Raw genomic sequence first — 21,832 nt, forward strand, 5'->3', positions numbered from 1 at the left:
ACCGGCCCTTTAAACAGGCTGGTTGGAGGATTTACTCCAAACTAATTAAGCACCAGGGTTCTTCTTGCCATTGTTCCCTGGTTGCTAATGCTGCCTCGTGCTGTGGACGTATCAGATTCTACCTGATCATCATTCAACCTACCAAACGTCGCTACTAGTTAGTTTTCTGTCTTCTTTCTGTTAGACTCAGGTTTATTATCTTTAGATGGAAAATAACCTCCCGCTCCTGTTTTTTTTTTTTTTTTTTAAACTTTATTGAAAAGAGGATCTGAAGGCTTTTAAACCCTCGATGGTGTTTTTTGGAAAATTGGAAAACTGAAAACCTTATATGAATAACAGGTCATAAAGCAGGAGCAGCAGGAGGAATGGATGCTTGAGGACTGAATGGATCTGAAACAGCCAGATTAATAACAGTGACACAGCTTTATGGGTAAAGCCATTTACAAAGCTTTCATTCATTTCCACTGGTGCTACAGCTGGCCTGAGAGAGAAAAAGGGTAGAGAGAGAGTGTGTGTGATTTAGAAATGCTTAGTGCAAAGAATTGGCAGTCTGTGTAATTCGGCATTTAAATCCAACTTAAAATCCTCTCAGCCACATGTGGACAGTAATTATATACACGGTTATCAGAAGCCGACAGACGGAGAAAACACAGGTTTGCATATTTCCGATGTGCTGCTACAGCTGCCTGCTAACGTCTACAGTACTGAACTGCTGCTTCCCTCCATGCTCACAGCCTGCATCCAGGTTAAAGGAAAAGCCCACCTGGTTCTCACCTGAGCAGGTAACAGCAGCAGAATACATCTGAATTTGGGCTGAGGACAGAAAGCCCCCTGAATGCACCACTATGGGTTTTTATATTAGTTAATGGTAACAGACGACACACACCACCATTAGCTTCCGTTTTCTCTCCTGAGAAGGGGTGGTGGTGGCATGGCATACTATAATCCATAATTAGCAGATTCTCAGACTAACAGATAAGATGAGGTTATGGTATGACAGTGGCCTGGTCCTTTGTTCCCTTTGTGAGCTTGTCTATGTTTGAATTGTTCTGAAGAGTCCACTTTGGAAGTAGATTTAGGATAAAACATGTTTATGCCTTCATAATGTCCACAGTCTGTATATAAAAGATGGACATGGCCATTGTGACGTCTCAGGTTTATTGGGCACCACCATGGTTCATCTCTGCTGCAGCTGTTAAAGGTTTGAACAGTGTATCAGGATAAAAATATGTTTATTTCTGTGTTTTAACAAGGGAGTCTACCGACTCACTGCTGGTGCCAGCCTCTAGTGGCCACTAGAGGAACTACAGGTTTTGTTTTTGGACACTTTCTCCCTGGGAAAAAACAGAGCGAAGCTGGTGAGTAAAGGAGCTCTCTGACATCCAGCCTGCATTCCTGCCTCCTGCTGTCCTGTTAATGGGACCTTTGATGGCGTTTTGTTGGAGTTTAATGATCAAAACTCATATCTTTAAAGAACTGCAGATCAAACGTGAGAGTGAAGGAAAGATAAATGTAAAAGACGTCAGATTTAAAGCGACTCTGAGAATCAGAGGTGGATTTTTTGTGCGTATAAACAGTCGACTGTGTGTTGTGCTCCAGCAGTTTGTCACCTCTTACAGTACATCATCATCCCACACTGAGTCAAGTCTCTGTGCACAGTTCCCACTGGTGCTGATTCCACACCAGGTTCAAGTTTATGTAACAGTTATTATTTTGGTCATGTGACTCCTTCACGCTGGTCCTGCTCATGAAGGCTACGTGTTCCCTTGTTCCCGCTTCCTTGGCCCTGCCTTTACCTGACGTCATGGAAGTAGAGGTTGGCACATATACACAGCAGCACGATGGACGCCAGCATGAAGTAGATCAGATTCCTGAATTTGGGCTCCAGGTTGCCCTGCCGGTACCAGAATATCTGCAAGACAGAGAACAGACGTTTAAAGGCTCCCTTCTGTGACCCGGCGACCTTTGCGTGAGCATTTGGCCATGTTTGTTTACCAGCACTAACGTAGAGCTGCAGGTCAGCAGGATGCACACGGCGAAGAAGATGTTCAGCGGCCGCGGAGGCATCGTGGGAAACACAAAGGAACAGATGACAGTCACCTGCAAAACAAATGCTCGTGAATAAAAATACATGCTAGTGAACATACGTCGCTCTTCTGTACGTTCTTTTGAGCACAACCCGCATGAAGCGACAGTCGCAGCCAGAGATGGTAAAGACTTCTGATAGCTGTGGTTGCTAACACTTTTGGTCGTGCAACCGTTTTGCAGTCAGCTGACATGAACTTGTCCATTCTGGTCATGCGACACAAACTGAAAGCGTTGTCCTTCAAAGTAAGGGTTTCATCTCAGAGCTCATGTTTCAAAATGTGCAACTTTTACTTTGAAGGTGAATGTTCCATTTTCTGTTTGCCCCCCACTTTTTGGGGTTTTAATGCCGTTCCACTCAGTGAGTGTTTGCAGATATGCTGATGTCTCGTGTGCAGCCTACAGGAAACCATAGACAGCTGCGATTTCACCTAGCAACACCAGGTCTGGGAACAACATTCTCCCCTCACGACCTGTTTTTAATATCACATCCAATATGGCCGATAGCTCCAGGGCGAGATGTCGCTGACCCTCGGGAAACACTTTTCTGATAAACTTACTGGCTCAGTCCCACGTTTTTAGGCACACTGAAGAAAAGATAAAAGCTGGTGAACTTTGGTTTGGTTTGGTTGAAAGGAGGGTTACCTGAGGTATGCTCATTGGTTCACAGCTTGTGATTGACAAATCATTAGCCGTAAGGATATCCAGCTACCTGGTGGATAATTTAGCTGCACAAATATTAAATGATGCTGTTAACAGTTATGAAAATAATCCCAAGTTTGAGTTCCTTTATTCTACTCCTTACGCTGAGCTTCAGACAGACAGGCAAGGTCAGGCTTTGTAATTCTGTCTCAGGACACCAGCAGCATGGGTTTTAGATCAAAGAGGTCTCTGGCTGATGGACAGATGTGTTCAGGGACAAAAAAAAAGAAAAAAAAAAGATTGAGACACTGCACTGAGAGGAGAAGAGCAGCAGCTGCTAGACTGGCTGGTTTCACCTCCGCCCACTCAGGAGCGGCTTCTTCCTGTGTGCCAGAGCAGGTGTGGTGACATTTTTTTAGGTCTGTATGAACGATGCAGAACTCACCAGAACCACCACAGACGTAAATCCCCCCACCGCCGTGTTGATGATTCGATCCTGCAAGAAACAGATCAGATGAGTGCATCACCCTGAGGATTACGCACTGCTGATCAGACCTGATCATTTTCAGCTAAAGCGACTCTAATGAATTACTTCAATACAAGCAACAGTTAATAAATATTCAGATTAATCCGCTGCTGAAAGTAGTCCTCAGCAGCTTTTGCTCTTTATACACAGCCCAGTCGCTCTCCTGCAGAAACATCAGTAATGGCTGACATCATACCCGAGCGGACGTCTCTCCAAACAGCGGTCTGTTGTCCAGGCCACTCGTGCCATACGTCCTTGTAGTGAAGTCATCCATGGCGGCGCCGGCAGTACAGCCCCGACTGATCGTTTCTCAGCAGCGCCACTTCATGGAAAAGCTGCGACAGTTCTGCTGCATACTAGCCGTGTCTTTCTGCACGCCGGGGAGAAGACGGTCAGTGTGGGCGGAGCCGTGGGGACATTATAGAGGTGTGGGCTAAAGGGACCAGGTAGGCTGCTGCTCCTCCTTCACTTTAGTGACAGAAAACAGAGACTGTTAACAAGAGGCAGCGTGGGCAGCGCTCCCTGAAAAGCATTAAATATCAGAGTGTCAAAGTTTCTCTGAGGAACGACATGATTGTCTGTCAGTAGTGGTCAGCCGCTGCCGCCAATCAAAGGATACGTCAGAAAGATTTACACTGTAGTTCCTCTTGCTTCACTTCCTCTTTGTTTAGGATAGATAACAAACCACAGCTGCTGATATCGATACAGTGAATGGTACAGAAAGAGGAAGCTCAAATCAAAACCTCACAGACTCCTTTAAAGAGCTGTGAGCTACAGCGTGTCGTTAGTCTGGCGGTTCACAGGCCGCTCAGTGAGATCATGAGCCTGTCGCTGCTTGCTCACACGCTGACCTCACTACTTTACAGTGTGACGGAAAACCGGGAGGAGAAGCAGAAAACATCGCTCTGCTTCTGCAGTGAAACTGAAACAAACACCTGCTGCTGCACAGTTCTTATGAACACCATTAATATTTCATACACAGCAGAATTCACTTTATATAGAAAACAAAGTGACAGCTGTGGCTGAGGCACAGAGAAGCCAGCCACATCTGGAAGAAGATTCCACCTGATCCCCCCAGAAGCAGCAATGCCTGTTCTCTATAACAGAAGCCTTGAAACCCCCGTGAGGGATGCAGTGATAAAAACAAAAAATAAAATAAATAAAATGGAACCTCGGGCCTCCCGACTTATAAACCCTCCTGCAGCCTCATTGCCCGTTCCATTTGATTTTCTGTTGTTATAAAAACACCAATAAGGACACATTTACCGCTAAATCTTTACACTGGTGACACAGTGGCCTCCTCCAGGCTCTCCCAGGCTGCAGATTTTCCTGTGTTGAACCTTAGTAAAGCCTTTAAAAACACTTAAAGTGTTTATTAGAGAATTCCATCTATAAAGCACGTAGCAGCTTGGCGTTTCGTGCTCGGATTTTAATTTTATCCTGTTTGTTTTTGTTATCTTTGATAACGTTACAAAAATAAAGAGTTTCATCTCAGGAGAGTTCCTGACTAAAGAAAAAACACAAATATAGTTCATGAGTGTTTAAGGATGAGCATATTAGGAAATTATTTGAACTCAGAGGTCGCAATACTTATTTATCGTATTGTTTTATTACTTGTTATTCTGTTTGTTAAAAAACAAAAATAACAACAACTACTTATTTATTACTTCTTTTTTTTTAAAGAAATTCTGTTTCTTCATTATTTTGTTTCTTTTAGCTCCGGGACCGTGTGTACATAATTTCGTTCCACCTCATGTTAACATGTGATGGAAATGACAATAAAGCTCCTTGAATCCTGGAAGAGGAGTCTGGTGTCAAAGGTCGGCGGCACCAGCGCACGTTTCTGTCACAGATTTTATCCGGTGTAGTTTCTTCAGACACCGACATCAAAGCTGGTTTTAGAAAAATGAACAAAAGCCAGATGTGGACATTAGACTGTGGTGCCCACAGTGGCTGTCCCACTGATCACTGAGTCACTCCTCTGCAGTCTGAGGGCCTTAACAGGAAATACTGGCAATGTGGAGCTAAACTTTACTAAAGCTACAAAATGTGAGCCTGCAGGGTGACGACATCGCCACACGGGCACAGATGCATCCTCTCAGCAGATTCAAGCACCACTTTCATAAAGGCGGCTGCAGACATTTCTTCTTTTCTGGGTGAGAAGGCGGCAGGAAAGGAAATAAAACCCTCAGCAGAGCTTTCTCAGCAGAAAAAACAAGAGTGCAAAACAACAGCTCTTTTATCACCGAGCGTACGGTCGGCCCAAGGCGACATTCCTCCTAAGCCTTGTGATTCACTAGGCCGCTTAACAAGAAACCCTGAGTCTGAACAGAGGCACCGAAAAACAAAAATGACACCCCGATAAATCCAGATAAAGGAAGAATACAAACACAGCAGCTTCATACCAACACAAATCAGAGGAAAATATCGAAATCTGCACTTTAAAACACATGAAGACACACCAGGACTGATACAGGCAAAACTAAGGAGGAGAGAGAGGTTGTGTAGTCATAAAGCAGTGGTCATTCTCAGAGTACAGCGAGAATTTGCCAGGAAAAAGCATAAGGCTATAACATCAGATTTATGAGCAGAAAAACTGTAAAATCTTTGTCAAATGTGTGCTGCTTTAATATGTACGATTTTCTCACAAACCTCTGACTTTAGAAAGTTTTTAAACTCATCAAACATGATTAAAACTGATTTTTAAACTCTATTCCACTGTAAACGCCACGTTTCTGAGATCACTTGTGTCGATCTCAGACAAAATGTGGCGCGACAGTTGAGTGCGCCTGCGTTTTCACGGTACAAACACACGGGTGTTATCTGATGTCCTTTCTTTGCTTGTGTCGTGCACACTTCAATCATCCCGCTCTTGTGCAACTGTGGCACCAGCAGAAAGGTTCCAAGGAGCACTCTCGATAGGAACCACGTTCCCACAGCTGTGATCGATCAGCTTTAACCTGGACAAATGTTTGTAGAGTGCTACACGTTTTACAGAGCTCAGAGCTTAATAAATGTAAACAGTGTGTTACTGTAATGAAAAAAGCATTAAGCACAAACAGCCTGACAGCGAAGTCCCATGTGATGAAGGTTTGATTATTTACCTCTGAAATGTTAGCAGGACCACAGTTTTGGTCAAAAACGTCTCTCTTGTCAGTAATGGTTGGTTTCAAGTTACAGGGACATAAAACCACAGACAAGCTGCATAAAAATAAAAACACGGGGAATTACTGAAAATAACTTGTTAGTAATTATTATTGTTTCAGTAAATACCAATTTCCAGAAATCTCAAAGTCTTTAGCATTGAACTGTCCTCCAACACAGAGAAATTAAAGAGCTTTAATCTGCTTTGAAAACATAGTCTGACTCAAATTGATGCTGTGCACTCTGCGGGCTCAGTATATAGCTTATCGTGTCTGTAATCGCTCAAGTTCACTCAAAACAGCTCAGTAGCTTCACCTGAGGGTTAACGACCATATGTTAGCACTACGAGGAGAAAACGCTGGAGAAGAGCTCGTATCTTAGCCATTAATATTATTAAGCATGCATAGAAATGGAAAGAAGACGGTAACCTTAAAGCTGCCTTCAGTAGTGTAAGCTAACCTGAGATTTACCCGTGATAGGGCCAGCACCGAAGCGGGTGATCTGAGCTAAGCTAACTCCAAACAACTGCTCCCCGGCTGCTCGAGAAGTGCCCACAAATTTACCAAAAAATCTTCCTCTAATCTAAATCTTCCAGTGAAACATACCTGCCTCCCACTTCTGTGTTGACTCTACTGGAATCAACTTCAGAGCGATCAGGGTCACAGTTAAAGGGAATTAAAGCCCGGCAGGTCCGCATCGAGCTGTTATCACAGCCGATCTGTAAGATAGCCATTCCACTTCCTGTCGGTCCCACTGTACTCAAAATGGCTGCACTTCACCCTGGAGCGCAACAGGGGGCGCTCCTCAGTGAGCAGGAGTGAGTGTAGATACACGGCTAAAATAGTTACTTAGACTTGCTTATAGCTTTAAAAGGTCACATTTTATTGTATTATTCGCTAACACCGTATTTATTCTGCGTCTGAATTGAAATAAAACGGCACTACGTTTTAGTTTTTCACGCTGTGAAACAAATTTACCTATTCTGCCAATACTTGCTGAGTTGCCTGGTAAGGTATTTACGACAGTAGGCAACTCTTGATGGCACATATTTATGGACGATAAACATGCGTACATAAAACATAGTGGAAACGTTTAAGTGTTCGGAATATTTAGTTGACTGAGATGAGTCAACGTAATGGTACAAAGAGGTAGCTGCTACAAATTCTCTGATGCTGCCGCCTTCTTGCCTGAAATCAAAATGGCAGCTGCCGTAAAGTTGCTAATGGTGCTGTGACGTCCCTAATAAGCACAGAAATACTTTTTTAACTGCACTTGAAATCTGTGAAAAATTAAAGTAGAATGATGTTTGTCATTGTAAAAACATATTTGTTTAAAAATACGATGAAAATTTTTAGAAGATAATTGTAACAAGGCAACATTTACATTTTTGTGTCGCCGTCCATTGCGGACTAGCTCACGAGCGCCCTCTAAGAGACAGCAAACACAAAATGTCGGGAGTTCCAGTTTCCATTAAAAGCTCTCTGTTGTTAAAGGCGAGTGGAATTATTGTTGGGCCGACGCTTAGGCCGAACTCCATAAAAACCAACAAAACAAACAAACAAAACTGGCCGTTTATAACCAAAAGCGCCGTGTCTAAAAAAAAAGTAAGAGTAATGTAACAGTGGCCACTAATAGGCACGCTATTTTAACAAATTGTTTTTTAAATTAAGTTTTTTGCAGTTTAACCCGGTAAATATATTATTTTATACAAAACATTTCTTTAAAAAAAAAACAACGATTTCAGGTAAACAAAAACGATTTTTTAAAAATTGGATATTTAAAAGCAAAATTTTCCCGTAATAATTTCAGCACCCTGCTAAGTTAAATCACTCAAACTCTGAATGGAGTTCGGTGTGAAGAATAAAAGACTTCTGTCATAGCAACTTAAAGCAGTCCTGTAATATGAGTAATGGTATTTCACTCACCTCCTGCCTGTAGCAAGGCCGGATCAACTTTCTTTAATTACAAGTTAATAAGCATAAACACACTCCAGGGGCAGCTAAATAACCACTGGGTTTGATTTGAGGTGGGGGAAGCCTGAGATCTGAGAAGCAGTGGGCCCATACATAATCTCACCCCTCATGTTAGCATCACATGAGGGCAGTGTGACAAGCCCTGAGATTAACCCCAGCAAAACAGACCCAAAGAAAGAGAAACTCATGCTTGCTTGAAATCTGTTCTAGAAAATAAATTCCTGCAATGAGTAACTGAAGCATTTTCTCAGAATACAACTTCACTTCAAGATAACGTGACTCACTTTCGGGCCTTGAGTCTAACTTCTTACACAAGCATTATTATCTATAAACCATCAGTAAAACTGATTGTTTGATAATTAAATCGGTTTTTCTAACTACTGTCTAACTCTCGTGGAAATAAAAACCCTATTATTTTCATATTATATCAGCTCAGGTGGTTTACAGGGTTAGAAAACTGTGTGCTCAGTGCTGAATTAATTCATCTGTTAAAGAATATGATTTTATATATATATATATATATATATATATATATATATATATATATATATATATATATATATATATATATATATATATATATATATATATATATATATATATATATGGCAGCTGGATAGCGTAGTGGTTAGACTACACGCCTTTGGAACAGAGGATCGCAAGTTCGATTCCTGCCTGGGGCGTCTGTATCCAGTAAGGGTCCTAAGGCTAGACCCCCTATGCTAAGCAAGCCTACCGCAGACATGAGCGAGACAGATAAATATGAAGGCATGCCGGCTCGGACGTCGCCCGGATCAACAAGGTCCGCGTCAGGTGTTGAGGAACCAGGGCACCCTGACGAAAAGTGGGCTACTGGAACAAGAAGGCATCGGTGGGCAAGAGACGAAAACAGGGCGTTGTTGGAATGCTACTATGCAAGTAACCCCGGCGGAAGGGGCTACATGAATAGGATGAGGGACAAATGGATTCTTCGATACCCAACATCCACAATGACGGCGAAACAACTAGTAGCTCAGTGTTCCAACATTCGAAAGAAGGGACTGCTCTCACAGCTAGAGATTGACGAGGTACAACACAAATGCTACGGCAAGGAGGAGTCAGGACGCCAGGTCAGGGGGGAGATATCATCACCCCCACCCGAGATTGGGTACATAGCCCCAAGTGCGATAGGAGAAGGATCGTTGAGTGCGAGAGGAACTGACCTGAAAAATAGGATCATGGCCAAGCTTGAAACCTGGATCCCGCGTAGCCGGTTACCAAGATTACGTGAAGTTCCCTCAGAAGGTCTGCTAGATGATGTTAATGCAGCACTACGGGCAATACCTACAACCACGATTACCGACACTAACAAGCTGATCTACAATACGGCAACAGTGATCAGTGAGATGCTTGGCTACAAGTTGAACAGCGACAAGGGGCAGTACCCTCCATGGAGAAGGAGGCTAGAGGGCAAGATCAAAGTAGCACGGAGGGAGGTTAGCCAACTAACGGAGTTGCAGAAAGGTGCGACAAATAAGGTGCCTAAGAAATACAGCAAGCTGTCCATACCTGAGGCCTTGGAAACTGCCAAGCAAAGACTCACAGCCTTGGCCAGCCGCTTGAGGAGGTACACCAGAGAGATAGAAGGCAGGAGAATAAACCAGCTGTTCTCCACAGAACCAGCAAAGGTGTACTCTCAGTGGCAAGGGAACAATAAGAGAACAGCACCACCAAGGCTGGAGACGGAGCAATACTGGAAGAGCATATGGGAGAAGGATGCAACCCATAACGGCAATGCTCAGTGGCTAGAGGATCTGAGGGCAGACCACAGCGACCTCCCTGAACAGGGTCCAGTAACCATCACAGTGGCAGATATCCAAGAAAGGGTCTCCAGTATGAAGAGTTGGACAGCACCAGGGCCCGACATGGTTCACGCCTACTGGCTGAAGAAGCTGACTGCACTCCACGAGCGTCTGGCAGCACAAATGAACCAGCTGCTAGTTAACGAGAGACACCCGGAATGGCTAACTGAAGGCCGGACGGTCCTGATCCCCAAGGACCCCAAGAAGGGACCGGTCCCCTCCAACTACCGACCAATAACCTGCCTCAGTACTACATGGAAGCTCCTGTCAGGCATCATATCGGCTAAGATGAACAGGCACATGGGTCAATACATGAGCGGGACACAGAAAGGAATTGGCAAGAATACCAGAGGCGCAAAACACCAGCTACTGGTAGACAGAACAATCAGCCGAGACTGCAAGACCAGACTGACCAACCTGTGCACTGCCTGGATTGATTACAAGAAGGCCTATGACTCAATGCCCCACAGCTGGATACTGGAATGTCTAGAATTGTACAAGATCAATGGGACCCTAAGAGCCTTCATCAGGAACTCAATGGGGATGTGGCGTACAACACTAGAGGCCAACTCCAAGCCCATAGCACAAGTCACCATCAAGTGCGGGATCTACCAAGGAGATGCTCTGTCCCCACTGCTGTTCTGCATAGGCCTGAACCCCCTCAGTGAGATCATTAACAAGACTGGCTACGGATACCGACTACAGAACGGAGCAGTTGTCAGCCACCTCCTGTACATGGATGACATCAAGCTGTATGCCAAGAGTGAACGAGACATCGATTCACTGATCCACACTACCAGGCTATACAGCAATGACATTGGAATGTCGTTCGGACTGGAGAAGTGTAGTCGGATGGTAACAAAGAGAGGGAAGGTAGTCAGAACTGAGGGGATTGAACTACCAGAAGGCAACATTGCAGACATAGAGGACAGTTACAAGTACTTGGGGATCCCGCAGGCGAATGGGAACCATGAAGAGGCCGCTAGAAAAGCTGCAACCACCAAGTACCTGCAGAGGGTCAGGCAAGTCCTGAGGAGTCAGCTGAATGGTAAGAACAAGATCCGGGCCATCAACACGTACGCCCTGCCCGTGATCAGGTACCCTGCTGGGGTAATAGGCTGGCCAAAGGAGGAGATAGAAGCCACTGACATAAAGACAAGAAAGCTCCTTACCATGCATGGAGGGTTTCACCCCAAATCCAGCACCCTGAGGCTGTACGCTAAGCGGAAGGAAGGGGGCCGGGGACTGGTGAGTGTCAGCACCACAGTCCAGGATGAGACAACGAACATCCAAGAATACATTAGGAAGATGGCCCCAACTGACCGAGTGCTCAGTGAATACCTCAGGCAGCAGAAACCCAAGAAAGAGGAGGGAGACGAGGAACCATCATGGAAGGACAGGCCCCTGCACGGTATGTACCACCGGCAGATAGAGGAGGTGGCTGATATCCAGAAATCCTACCAGTGGCTGGACAAAGCTGGACTGAAAGACAGCACAGAGGCACTAATCATGGCAGCACAAGAACAAGCTCTGAGCACAAGATCCATAGAGGCTGGGGTCTATCACACCAGGCAAGACCCCAGGTGCAGGCTGTGTAAAGATGCCCCAGAGACAATCCAGCACATAACAGCAGGGTGCAAGATGCTAGCAGGCAAGGCATACATGGAACGCCATAACCAAGTGGCCGGCATAGTGTACAGGAACATCTGTGCCGAGTATAACCTGGAAGTCCCGAGGTCAAAATGGGAGATGCCCCCAAGGGTGGTGGAGAATGACCGAGCTAAGATCCTGTGGGACTTCCAGATACAGACGGACAAAATGGTGGTGGCTAACCAACCGGACATAGTGGTGGTAGACAAACAGAAGAAGATGGCCGTAGTGATCGATGTAGCGGTTCCGAATGACAGCAATATCAGGAAGAAGGAACACGAGAAGCTGGAGAAATACCAAGGGCTCAGAGAAGAGCTCGAGAGGATGTGGAGGGTGAAGGTAACGGTGGTCCCCGTGGTAATCGGAGCACTAGGTGCGGTGACTCCCAAGCTAGGCGAGTGGCTCCAGCAGATCCCGGGAACAACATCGGAGATCTCTGTCCAGAAGAGCGCAGTCCTGGGAACAGCTAAGATACTGCGCAGGACCCTCAAGCTCCCAGGCCTCTGGTAGAGGACCCGAGCTTGAAGGATAAACCGCCCGCAGGGGCGTGCTGGGTGTTATATATATATATATATGATTGAATTACTAAAATATCTGATCTGTATTCTTTGGTGCTCCGTTTTTCCAGATTTGCAGTCAGCGTCCTTCCGCTCTGCACATGGACTTTGGCTCAGTTATCAGTGAACACGACAGGTCACAGTAAGGCTCCAGCCTGATGTAAACAAAAGCACAAGGGCCCAGGTTTTAAGCCCATACAAACAGATCTCCCCGCTAGTTATCGGATTTTGCTGGAAGTAAGTCATGTCGATTTAAAACCTACAAGCAGGATTTTAAATACTGTATTTTGTAAATTTAAGTTTGTATTATTTATGTAAGTGTGTATGTATGTATATACTAATGCTATAAAAAATATTCTGTTGGACTTTCTTGAAAACTGGTATCGGCTTAACAAAGTGGTTAAATATCATTTTAGTTCTTTTTAGATTTTATTAAAAAGTAGCTCCTTAGATACTGCAGAAGATGTTAAACGTATCATTCTGTTCCTCCGGTAATCGGCATTGAAATAATCCCAAAAGCTCCATTTTATTTTAAAAATATTTTAAATAATTTAAAACCCTTTGCCTCTCGGTCGTAGCTGGGATAGCCCCCCAAACTATTACATTTTTCTTTTTGTATTACATGTAAGTACGGAAGAGGATTAGGCCACCGGGGAAAAAAGTGGCCATATTGTTTTGTTCCTGCAGCATCTGGACTCCCCAGGAACCTACGCCAGGATCCTGTTTGTGGACTTCAGCTCTGCCTTCAACACCATCCTTCCAGACCATCTCCGAGACAAGCTTTCCCAGATGAATGTGCCTGACCCCATCTGCCGGTGGATCACTGACTTCCTGACGGACAGGAAGCAGCATGTGAGGCTGGGAAAGAATGTCTCGGACTCCCGGACCATCAGCACCGGCTCCCCTCAGGGCTGTGTTCTTTCTCCTCTGCTCTTCTCCCTGTACACCAACTGCTGCACCTCCACCCACCAGTCTGTCAAGCTAATCAAGTTTGCAGATGACACCACCGTTATTGGACTCATCTCGGACGGGGACGAGTCTGCCTACAGGAGGGAGGTTGAACGTCTGGTGTCCTGGTGCAGCCACAACAACCTGGTGCTGAATGCCCAGAAGACAGTGGAGATTATTGTGGACTTCAGGAAGCACACAGCCCCACTCCCCCCCATCATCCTGACTGACACCCCCATCACCTCTGTGGACTCATTCCGCTTCCTGGGTACCACCATCACCCAGGACCTGAAGTGGGAGCCCACCATCACCTCCGTCATCAAGAAAGCCCAGCAGAGGATGTACTTCCTGAGGCATCTGAAGAAATTCAACCTGCCAACACGGACGATGATGCAGTTCTACACTGCAATCATCGAGTCCATCCTCACCTCCTCCATCACCGTGTAGTACGCTGGAGCCACTATCAGGGACAAACAGAGACTGCAGCGTGTTGTGCGCTCTGCTGAGAAGGTGATTGGCTGCAGACTCCCATCTTTGCAGGACCTGTACACCTCCAGGACATTGCGGCGTGCAGCTCGGATCTCAGCTGACCCTTCTCACCCTGGACACAGTCTGTTTGACCTGCTGCCCTCAGGCAGGAGGCTCCGGTCCATTCGCACCAGAACCTCTCGCTATAAGAACAGTTTCTTCCCCTCTGCTGTTGGACACATGAACAATAACCATATGACTGTTCCCGCTACTAACACATGACCCTACGCTGTGTCACTGCATCATTCCATGATTGGCACTGATCACCACCTGCACTTATGTATATATCTTTCAACGTAGCACTCTTAATTCTTATTCTCATGTATATATCTCATGTATAGCTCATGCACATATCTTTCTACGTAGCACTTTTAATTCTTATCCCTACTTTTATTTTTTCATGTCTATTTAAGTGCTATTTATGACACTATGTTTGCACTGAAGCACCGCAGCAATTTCCTAATGTTGTAAACCTGCTCAACATTTGGCAATAAACCCCTTTCTGATTCTGATTCTGAGAATTCTGAGAAAAAACGTCATGTCCATATGTAAGCCATGCTGAAAGATCGAGACAAAAAACAACAACAAGTAAATAACAATATATAATTCATTTGCATTTAGAAAAATGTTATAATTTGGCTTTTTTAAATGGAGTTCTGCCAACAGACGCGCGACAGATACCAAAACGTTTTATTTGAAGTAAAAGATCTGTAGACGACTTTTGGACGGACCCTGCGCTTGTTGGTTACCTGGTAACCATGAATTTTCTTCTTCTACGTTGGAGGGCAGCGGTCACAAAGTTTCATTAGATGGCCACAAACGACATGCCATCTCACTGGTGATAATAATATTAAGAAAAGAGAGTCTGGGATGGTGGCTGAAAAATTATATTAATGTTAAATGAGAAACTGGAACATCTTAAACTCACTCTGATGAAATACCAGAGGATAAGAGTTCGCTAGCTCGACAGGAATATAGGACTTCGAGTTGACACTGGGTGGCGGTAGTACTGGCTAAATGGTCTTAAAAATAAAGCGAAGAAGGGGAGCTCAGTTCCGTGGGCGGGACAAACAAACAAACCGGTATTGGGAATAAAAATATGTTGGTTTCGTTAAGTTAAGTACGCATGAACAATTAACAGGAAACTGAAATAAAATAGTCGCAGTGAAGATGAGTTCGTTTGCGGGTCGGATGAAGGAGTACCCCACCATCTCTCTGGACCGGTTCGACAGGGAGAACCTACATGCCCGGGCATATTTCCTCTCCCACTGTCACAAAGGTGAGCCTGGCACCTGCACAGTTGTTAGAAACGGTACATATTACATGTGTGGCCTCCTGATGGCGGGTGTCCTCTCTGTTTCACTGAACAGATCACATGAAAGGGCTGAAAGGACCTCTGCTGAAGAGGAAGCTGCAGTTCAGGTGAAGCCTGGGTGCTGTTAAACTGATATTTAATCCAGTGATCCTCAGATATTTGAGTCAAAGTTGAGATTTGTCTCAGACTTCGGGTGAAGAATTACAATTGTGACCTTTCTGCACTAATTTACCATCTTTTAAACTTACTGTGAAACGTTACTATGTCACACAGGGTGCAGTTCAGCTGCTTGTTGTGGGCGTTATGGGCATCAAGCAGCCCCATGGTTGATCGGAAAGATGAATTGTTCCTGCTGTGAAATTAAAACCTAACACTGCTTTAATGAGCGTGTAACTCAGGGCTGAATATAAATTTGTTGTTTGCAGTCGCACTGTGAGGCTTTACTGCTCCTTTGTAACCAAAGAGCTGCTGCTGAACAATCCAAAGTACGCTTTTTGGGAGGAATACATCGTGAGTACACATCTCTGCTTTTATCAGATTGTTTTTTAAATATTTAAACAGAAGATATATAACGTGAGTTATCTCTCCTGTTAAATCATCTGTTCAGGTTCCTCTTGAGCTCGAGAGCCCGACTCAGATTTCTCTCGTGGACGAAGCATCAGGAGAGGTACTGGGTGCTCATCGGTTTGAGTCTGGCTCTGTGTCGAATTTGAAACTACTAAAAGTCAGACATGTAGCTGTAGATGCAACCTGTCATCCATATGTGTGAGTTTGTTGTTTTTAACCCTGACAGAAAGAAGAGGTCGTGGTGACGTTGCTTCCAGCAGGTCACTGTCCCGGCTCCGTCATGTGAGTTTAATTTTCCACCAACATTTGTATGTTTGGAGGATTTCACTTTTCCCAAGCTTCATGCGGATCCTTTACAAAACACCCAAAACTTTAATCACAACTCAGAACACAACTCACACAGAGAAATCTATTGTTTAGATCTTCTGATCTTTTACTTATTGAGGTTTTGTTACAGCTGGTCAGGAAATATATGATATAAGGTGACTTCAGGGTCAAATGGTAAATGGCCTGTATTTGTATAGCGCTTTACTAGTCCCTAAGGACCCCAAAGCGCTTTACACAACCAGTCATCCACCCATTCACACACACACTCACACACTGGTGATGGCAAGCTACATTGTAGCCACAGCCACCCTGGGGCGCACTGACAGAGAAAGTATGTAACCTTGTGGGTTTGTTACAGAGTATAACAAACACCAGGAGACCCAGGAGAACTTAAACACATCTCTTCTACAAACAATTCAGTTTCACCTCCCCTCCCACCTGCTCAGTCTGAAGCTCCCGTTTTTGTTAATTTTTCCATAATCGGCTAAATAAACTTCACTCTTTAACATCTGTGACTTCGAGGAATTCAAAAATGCGTTCTGTGTACACTTTAAAGGGGTCACATGATCAGGTGAGAAAATCGGAGACCAAACAAATTGGTAGTTTGTTTGTATCGCAGGTTCCTGTTTGAGGGTTCCCATGGAAACGTGTTGTATACAGGAGACTTCAGGTTGCCTGTCGGAGACGTGTCCAGAATGGAGCACCTACACTCGGGCAGCAGGTCAGTCACCAAACATCGCCATCATCCTCGTTTCATCCTGAGTTTCTCTGATTCGCTGTGTCTGGAATGCATTTTCTTCTTGAGCTGTGATTGGACAGCTCACGTAAGCTTCAGATGCGGATTGTTTTGGAGCACTAAGTTCACGCCGCTGTGTCGCGCTTCACAGGGTCAAAGACATTCAGAGCATCTATCTGGACTCCACCTTCTATGACCCGCGCTTCTACCAGATCCCATCGCGGGTACGTGCTGGTTTTCAGTCACTGCTGAGATATACAGTTAACACACAGGGACAGGTGCCAGTTCATTAAGTACACCTCGCTCAAACTTAATATTTAGTACATGAACCTTTTATTGTAAATAAGTCATAACCTCACTGACATTTCCTCCATTAAAAAATCTTGTTTGTTATAACTTGTGTTATAACTCAGGATGATTATGATGAATTAGAAGCAGTCAGTTTTCTATGATTTTAATCGGTATTTGAGCCTGTGTGTGTGTGTGTGTGGGTGTGTTCGTTTGTTTGTTCGTAGGAGGTCTGTTTATCCGGAATCTCTGAGTTGGTTGGAAACTGGATCAGTCAGAGTCCTCATCACGTTGTGTGGCTCAACTGTAAAGCTGCGTATGGATACGAGTACCTGTTTATCAACCTGGGAGAGGAGTTCAACACACAGGTCTCTTTTGTCAGCCTTCTTTCCTTCATCACCATACCATACCATACCATACCATACCATACCATACCAGCGTTATTTATAAAGCACTTTCACATAAAACAAGGGTTCACAAAGTGCTGTACATATACAAATAGCATAAGCAAAGTAAAATAAAAAATAAGATAAAATAAAATAAAACATGTTAAAACACACTTATGGAAGCTACATTGAGTATTTATTAATGAAAAGTTTAGAGGCATGGTGGGTAAAACTTCAGTAGCTGGTAAACCACAGACATCAAATATGGGGAGAAACTGATGCATGGATGGAAATATTAACCTCATAATCATCACTGTAACATGAAGTCCACTGTTTTTCCTGCAGATCCACGTCAACACTCTGGCGATGTTCAAGAAGATGCCGGAGATCCTAAGCTACGTGACAACCGACCGCAGGACTCAGATACACGCTTGTCGACACCCAAAGGTCCCGTTTTAGTCTCTCACAAACAAATTCGTGGTTCCTTTACTTCAGAAGTTTAGATTTGTTTTCCTGAACCTCAATATTTCTGAAAAACAACTTTGTGGTAGTTCTGCGTTTATGATAATGAACCATTTCCACTTCTGATACAAAACCTAAATCTTTTCTTCTTTCATTCTTTCTGTTCCTGCGACACTACGTTTTTATCTGGGATTTTTGTTTGTAGGATGAAGAGTTTTTCCAAGGAAATCGGCTGCCGTGTGGATGCACGGCTGCTGATGGGACGCCTCTTCGCATCATCAGCATCAAACCGTCCACGATGTGGTTTGGAGAAAGAACCAAGAAGACCAGCGTCATAATAAAGTAAGAACAGCTCCAGCGTCATGCACTCACTAGAAATAAAGTCTGGTTTTGTGCTCCAAATGTATTTTTGTGTGTTTATGCAGGACAGGAGGCAGTTCATACCGAGCCTGTTTCAGCTTCCACTCCTCCTACTCCGAGGTAAACGCACTTCCACTCACACAGTATTGTATTTGGACCTTCTTGTTTGAAGTCATTAAAGATGTGTGCTAAACAATCACTCCATTCTGGTTCGGAAAACAGTTCGGAGAATTAAAAACCCAAAATTATCTCAATATTCCTTGCCCATGATGAGTAGATATATACTTGTGTCGCATCAGTGCTGATGTTTGAGGCCATGTTCATTTCTGTTTGGACAATGAAACCAAAGCCCCACCCATTTGCTGTTCAAACCTTTTGTTTATGAGGGGCAGCCAATCAGAAGAAGACTGCACTAAGAACTACTATGATATCAGTAAGAATTATTTTGAACTGTGAATCATGCAAAGCTGCTGTATCAGAGTCAAAGCTGGAAGAGTAGTCCACTTTAAAAGGACTTCATGTTGTTCCTGTTGCTATGCTTCTCCTGATTTTCAGATTAAGGACTTCCTGTCATACCTCCAGCCGGTGAACATCTACCCCAGTGTCATCCCCATTGGTCGAACACTGACTGAAGTCACACAGATGTGAGTCAACTTCATTTTAATTGTACAAATGTAAAAGTCTAAACTTACTTTTACTTGATTTATAATCAAATGTAACTTGTGGTAACTTTAAAAGGTTTTACTGCTGTCTTTATTCAACAATCTAACAGTTTAACACGACGCCATTTCTGCATGTCTGATCAGGTTGAAGCTGATGTGCAGGAAGCAGTCTGATGAGGCGGCGTTTGTTTACAAACCTCTGGGAGTCCTCAAACGCAGCAGGGTGCAGCGACCTACTTGTGGTAACACAAACACACTCGTAATGACAGGTGCTCTCCATAACAGCACGCGGGCCTGCCGCCACGCGCTTGTTTACAGATCACTGCTTGGCCCCGTGTTTGCCTCTCACGCGTTGCCCTTCATTCAGCTTCTTCACACAAACACAGGAGGCGACGCTTTTATAAGCGTTTGAACAACAGGCAGGAATGTGTTGTGTTGCTTCAATAAGATAGACCAGTCATTAAAACAAGGCTGATGTGTGTTTGTGTGTTCAGACTCAGAGAGCGATGATGAGCTGTTTGATGGGCTCGATGTGGCACCAGTGAGGAAGAAGTTGGGAGTACAAAAAGGTAAGTCTGCAAGTTACTTGCTGTCACTTTGATTTGCACCAAAGCAGCTGAAATGGATTCACGGGGTCTGAGGAAGTTCAGCTGAGATGATCGAGTAGGCCCTTTAATTTTCCTGAGCGCTGTAGGATATGAATGTCACGACAGGAAGTGATGTCATGTTGCAGTATTTTTTTGCCCTGAGTACTTCACTGTTACTGTTTGTTTGATTTTGTTTCTTTTGTTCTATAAGTAGAGGGAACTCTCGAAACAACAGCACTCCCTGTGTGTGTGGAGGAGTCTTTACCGCTGACCATTGCCGATGCCCAGCCTGCTGCTCATAACTACGTCGACTGCACTGAGTCCAACGGCGAGGAGGAGGAGGAGGAGGAGGAGCAGCAAGGTGACGAGGAAAAGGTTGGAGCCGGACAGCCGGAGGACATTTCATCTCAGCCTCCGAGGTGGGAGGACTTCTTCACCACCGAGACTCTGACCGACAGCCAGAACAGCCTCAGGAGCCAACCACAGTCCTGCTGCTCTGAGATGACGGGCTCGCAGACACCCGATCTGTTCAGCGACGAAGAAACTGCCCCCGATGGCTTCAGCCTGACACTGTCCGGCTCGCAGTCCAATCATTCCTCTCAGAACATGGACTCGTGTTTACCCGACACCCTGATCATCCAACCAGAGCTGGATGGGCAGAAGCAGAGGGAGGAGGGGGATGATGGAATTATCCAATCGGAGTCTCAGCAGTCGTCAGACTTTGATATTCCCTGCACGCCGGAGTCGAAGGTGCCGCGGCGTGATGAGCTGTCTCAGTTGTACAGGAAGCTGGCTGCAGGAGAGGACATCAGGGCTCTGGACTACAGGCCCGAACATTAATGGGGAGCTCCTAAAAAAACTGTGCAAACTAGAAAAGTAAAGCCTTAAAAAGCAGCCGGACGAGGCCAAAACAAGCAAACCACACAGCTACCTCCGTTTTAGTGACGAACCTCCAGCTCTGAGATCCCCCACTAGCACACTGGGGCAGGAGGAGAGGTTAACATGCATTCAGTACCTGCTTCCAGCATGAAGAGTTTCTCAGCCTAATTAGAGAGCATAAATAGACCAAACTTTAATGTAATTTTCTTCAGACCTGTCGTTCTCACTTAGACCCTTAAGCTGTCACATTCCTTCTGCAGGCTGAGCTGAAACGTCCTCTCCTCCAGCGTCAGTGTTGGCCTCCAAACCCCACAGACTTCAGTTTGTTAAACCACACACTCGTTCCTGCGCACTTTAAGCCTATTGGTGGATTCTTGCACCTGTGCAGGTCACAGCTGACACTCGTTCCCTCTCTGCTGGCAGTTTGTGGTTTGTTCTGCTTCAGCTGCTGACAACAGGAGGGGAATGTTTGCATTAAAGCTAAAGTTTTGTTCCAGAAACAAATAAAATATTTATTTTTAACTCAGGTGTTATGGCTGATTATTCAAATCAAAATGGTAAATGGCCTGTATTTATATAGCACTTTACTCGTCCCTAAAGACTCCAAAGCGCTTTACACATCCAGTCATCCACCCATTCACACACACATTCACACACCGGTGATGGCAAGCTACATTGTAACCACAGCCACCCTGGGGCGCACTGACAGAGGCAAATGTTGTGTTTGATGGGAAAAAGCAGTAAGAATGCCAGACATTGCGAGTTTTTTCCCCCAATAATTCCTAAAATAAGTGGAAGAACTGCTCGACCAAAGCTGTGGTTGTGTAATACACTGCAGCTCAAACTGAATCACTATCCATGATGACATCATCAAAAATTCCAAAACTACAAATATATTCTGTATAACAATAATAAAGCAAATCTTTACTCTATAGAAACTGAGTTGGAATCATTTAGCTTTAAACCAGGTTTTTCCAGCTGCATGTGAAACAGCTGCTAGCTATCTGCTCAGCTTCACTTCAGCTTACTGAAGTCCCAGAACTGGACGTCTGCACCTTGTTGGTGCTGTTGAAGGATTTTTAATGCAACTGTCTGACCAATGATTCTAGTTTCTAGGCTAATTTAGCAGGTAACCAAGTGAGGACTCTCACTCAAAGGACTTTTTTGCTACCAGCCTTATTCACTCAGTGTGTTCAAGTGCTTTTTTTTCTACGTTTCAGCACTTTTGCACAGTGCTCAGTACCGCTGCTGGAGTTTGAATCCAGCCTTTGTCCTGATGTGTGGAGTTGTGCTCCACCTATTATCTGGATGGATATCTCCAAGTACTCTGGCTTCTTTCCATGGTCCAAACACATACATGGATCAGATT

General features: G+C 44.7%; 2 protein-coding genes across 8 annotated transcripts; one reads left to right on the forward strand and one right to left on the reverse strand.

Annotated features, from left to right (window-relative positions):
• Positions 1-1,502: 1,502 nt before the first annotated feature.
• Positions 1,503-8,436, reverse strand: tmem243b (transmembrane protein 243, mitochondrial b). Of its 6 annotated transcripts, none has more exons than XM_085387784.1 (6): positions 7,003-7,149; positions 6,358-6,454; positions 3,450-3,623; positions 3,173-3,223; positions 1,996-2,100; positions 1,503-1,912 (listed from the first exon to the last, which is right to left on the reverse strand). In XM_085387784.1, the coding sequence occupies exons 3-6, from the start codon at positions 3,525-3,527 to the stop codon at positions 1,793-1,795; spliced, it is 354 nt and encodes a 117-aa protein (XP_085243910.1). In that variant the 5' UTR covers positions 3,528-3,623; positions 6,358-6,454; positions 7,003-7,149; the 3' UTR covers positions 1,503-1,792. The 6 variants fall into 6 exon arrangements, with proteins under 6 accessions (XP_085243910.1, XP_085243906.1, XP_085243907.1 ...); XM_085387780.1 differs by having other exon boundaries at positions 3,450-3,721; XM_085387781.1 differs by lacking the exons at positions 6,358-6,454; positions 7,003-7,149 and adding an exon at positions 8,323-8,436 and having other exon boundaries at positions 3,450-3,721.
• Positions 8,437-14,915: 6,479 nt separating this feature from the next.
• Positions 14,916-21,197, forward strand: dclre1c (DNA cross-link repair 1C, PSO2 homolog (S. cerevisiae)). Of its 2 annotated transcripts, none has more exons than XM_085387333.1 (15): positions 14,916-15,173; positions 15,265-15,316; positions 15,635-15,719; positions 15,817-15,876; positions 16,003-16,058; positions 16,723-16,824; positions 16,991-17,063; positions 17,355-17,495; positions 17,859-17,960; positions 18,181-18,317; positions 18,401-18,455; positions 18,891-18,979; positions 19,142-19,239; positions 19,492-19,566; positions 19,799-21,197. In XM_085387333.1, the coding sequence occupies exons 1-15, from the start codon at positions 15,065-15,067 to the stop codon at positions 20,422-20,424; spliced, it is 1,860 nt and encodes a 619-aa protein (XP_085243459.1). In that variant the 5' UTR covers positions 14,916-15,064; the 3' UTR covers positions 20,425-21,197. The 2 variants fall into 2 exon arrangements, with proteins under 2 accessions (XP_085243459.1, XP_085243458.1); XM_085387332.1 differs by having other exon boundaries at positions 14,917-15,173; positions 19,796-21,194.
• Positions 21,198-21,832: the final 635 nt, after the last annotated feature.

The sequence above is a fragment of the Rhamphochromis longiceps genome, linkage group LG17 (genome assembly GCF_057381845.1).
Source record: "Rhamphochromis longiceps isolate RC_006_pf linkage group LG17, R_longiceps_female_GT1.1, whole genome shotgun sequence".
In the NCBI taxonomy this organism is placed as follows: Eukaryota; Metazoa; Chordata; class Actinopteri; order Cichliformes; family Cichlidae; genus Rhamphochromis; species Rhamphochromis longiceps.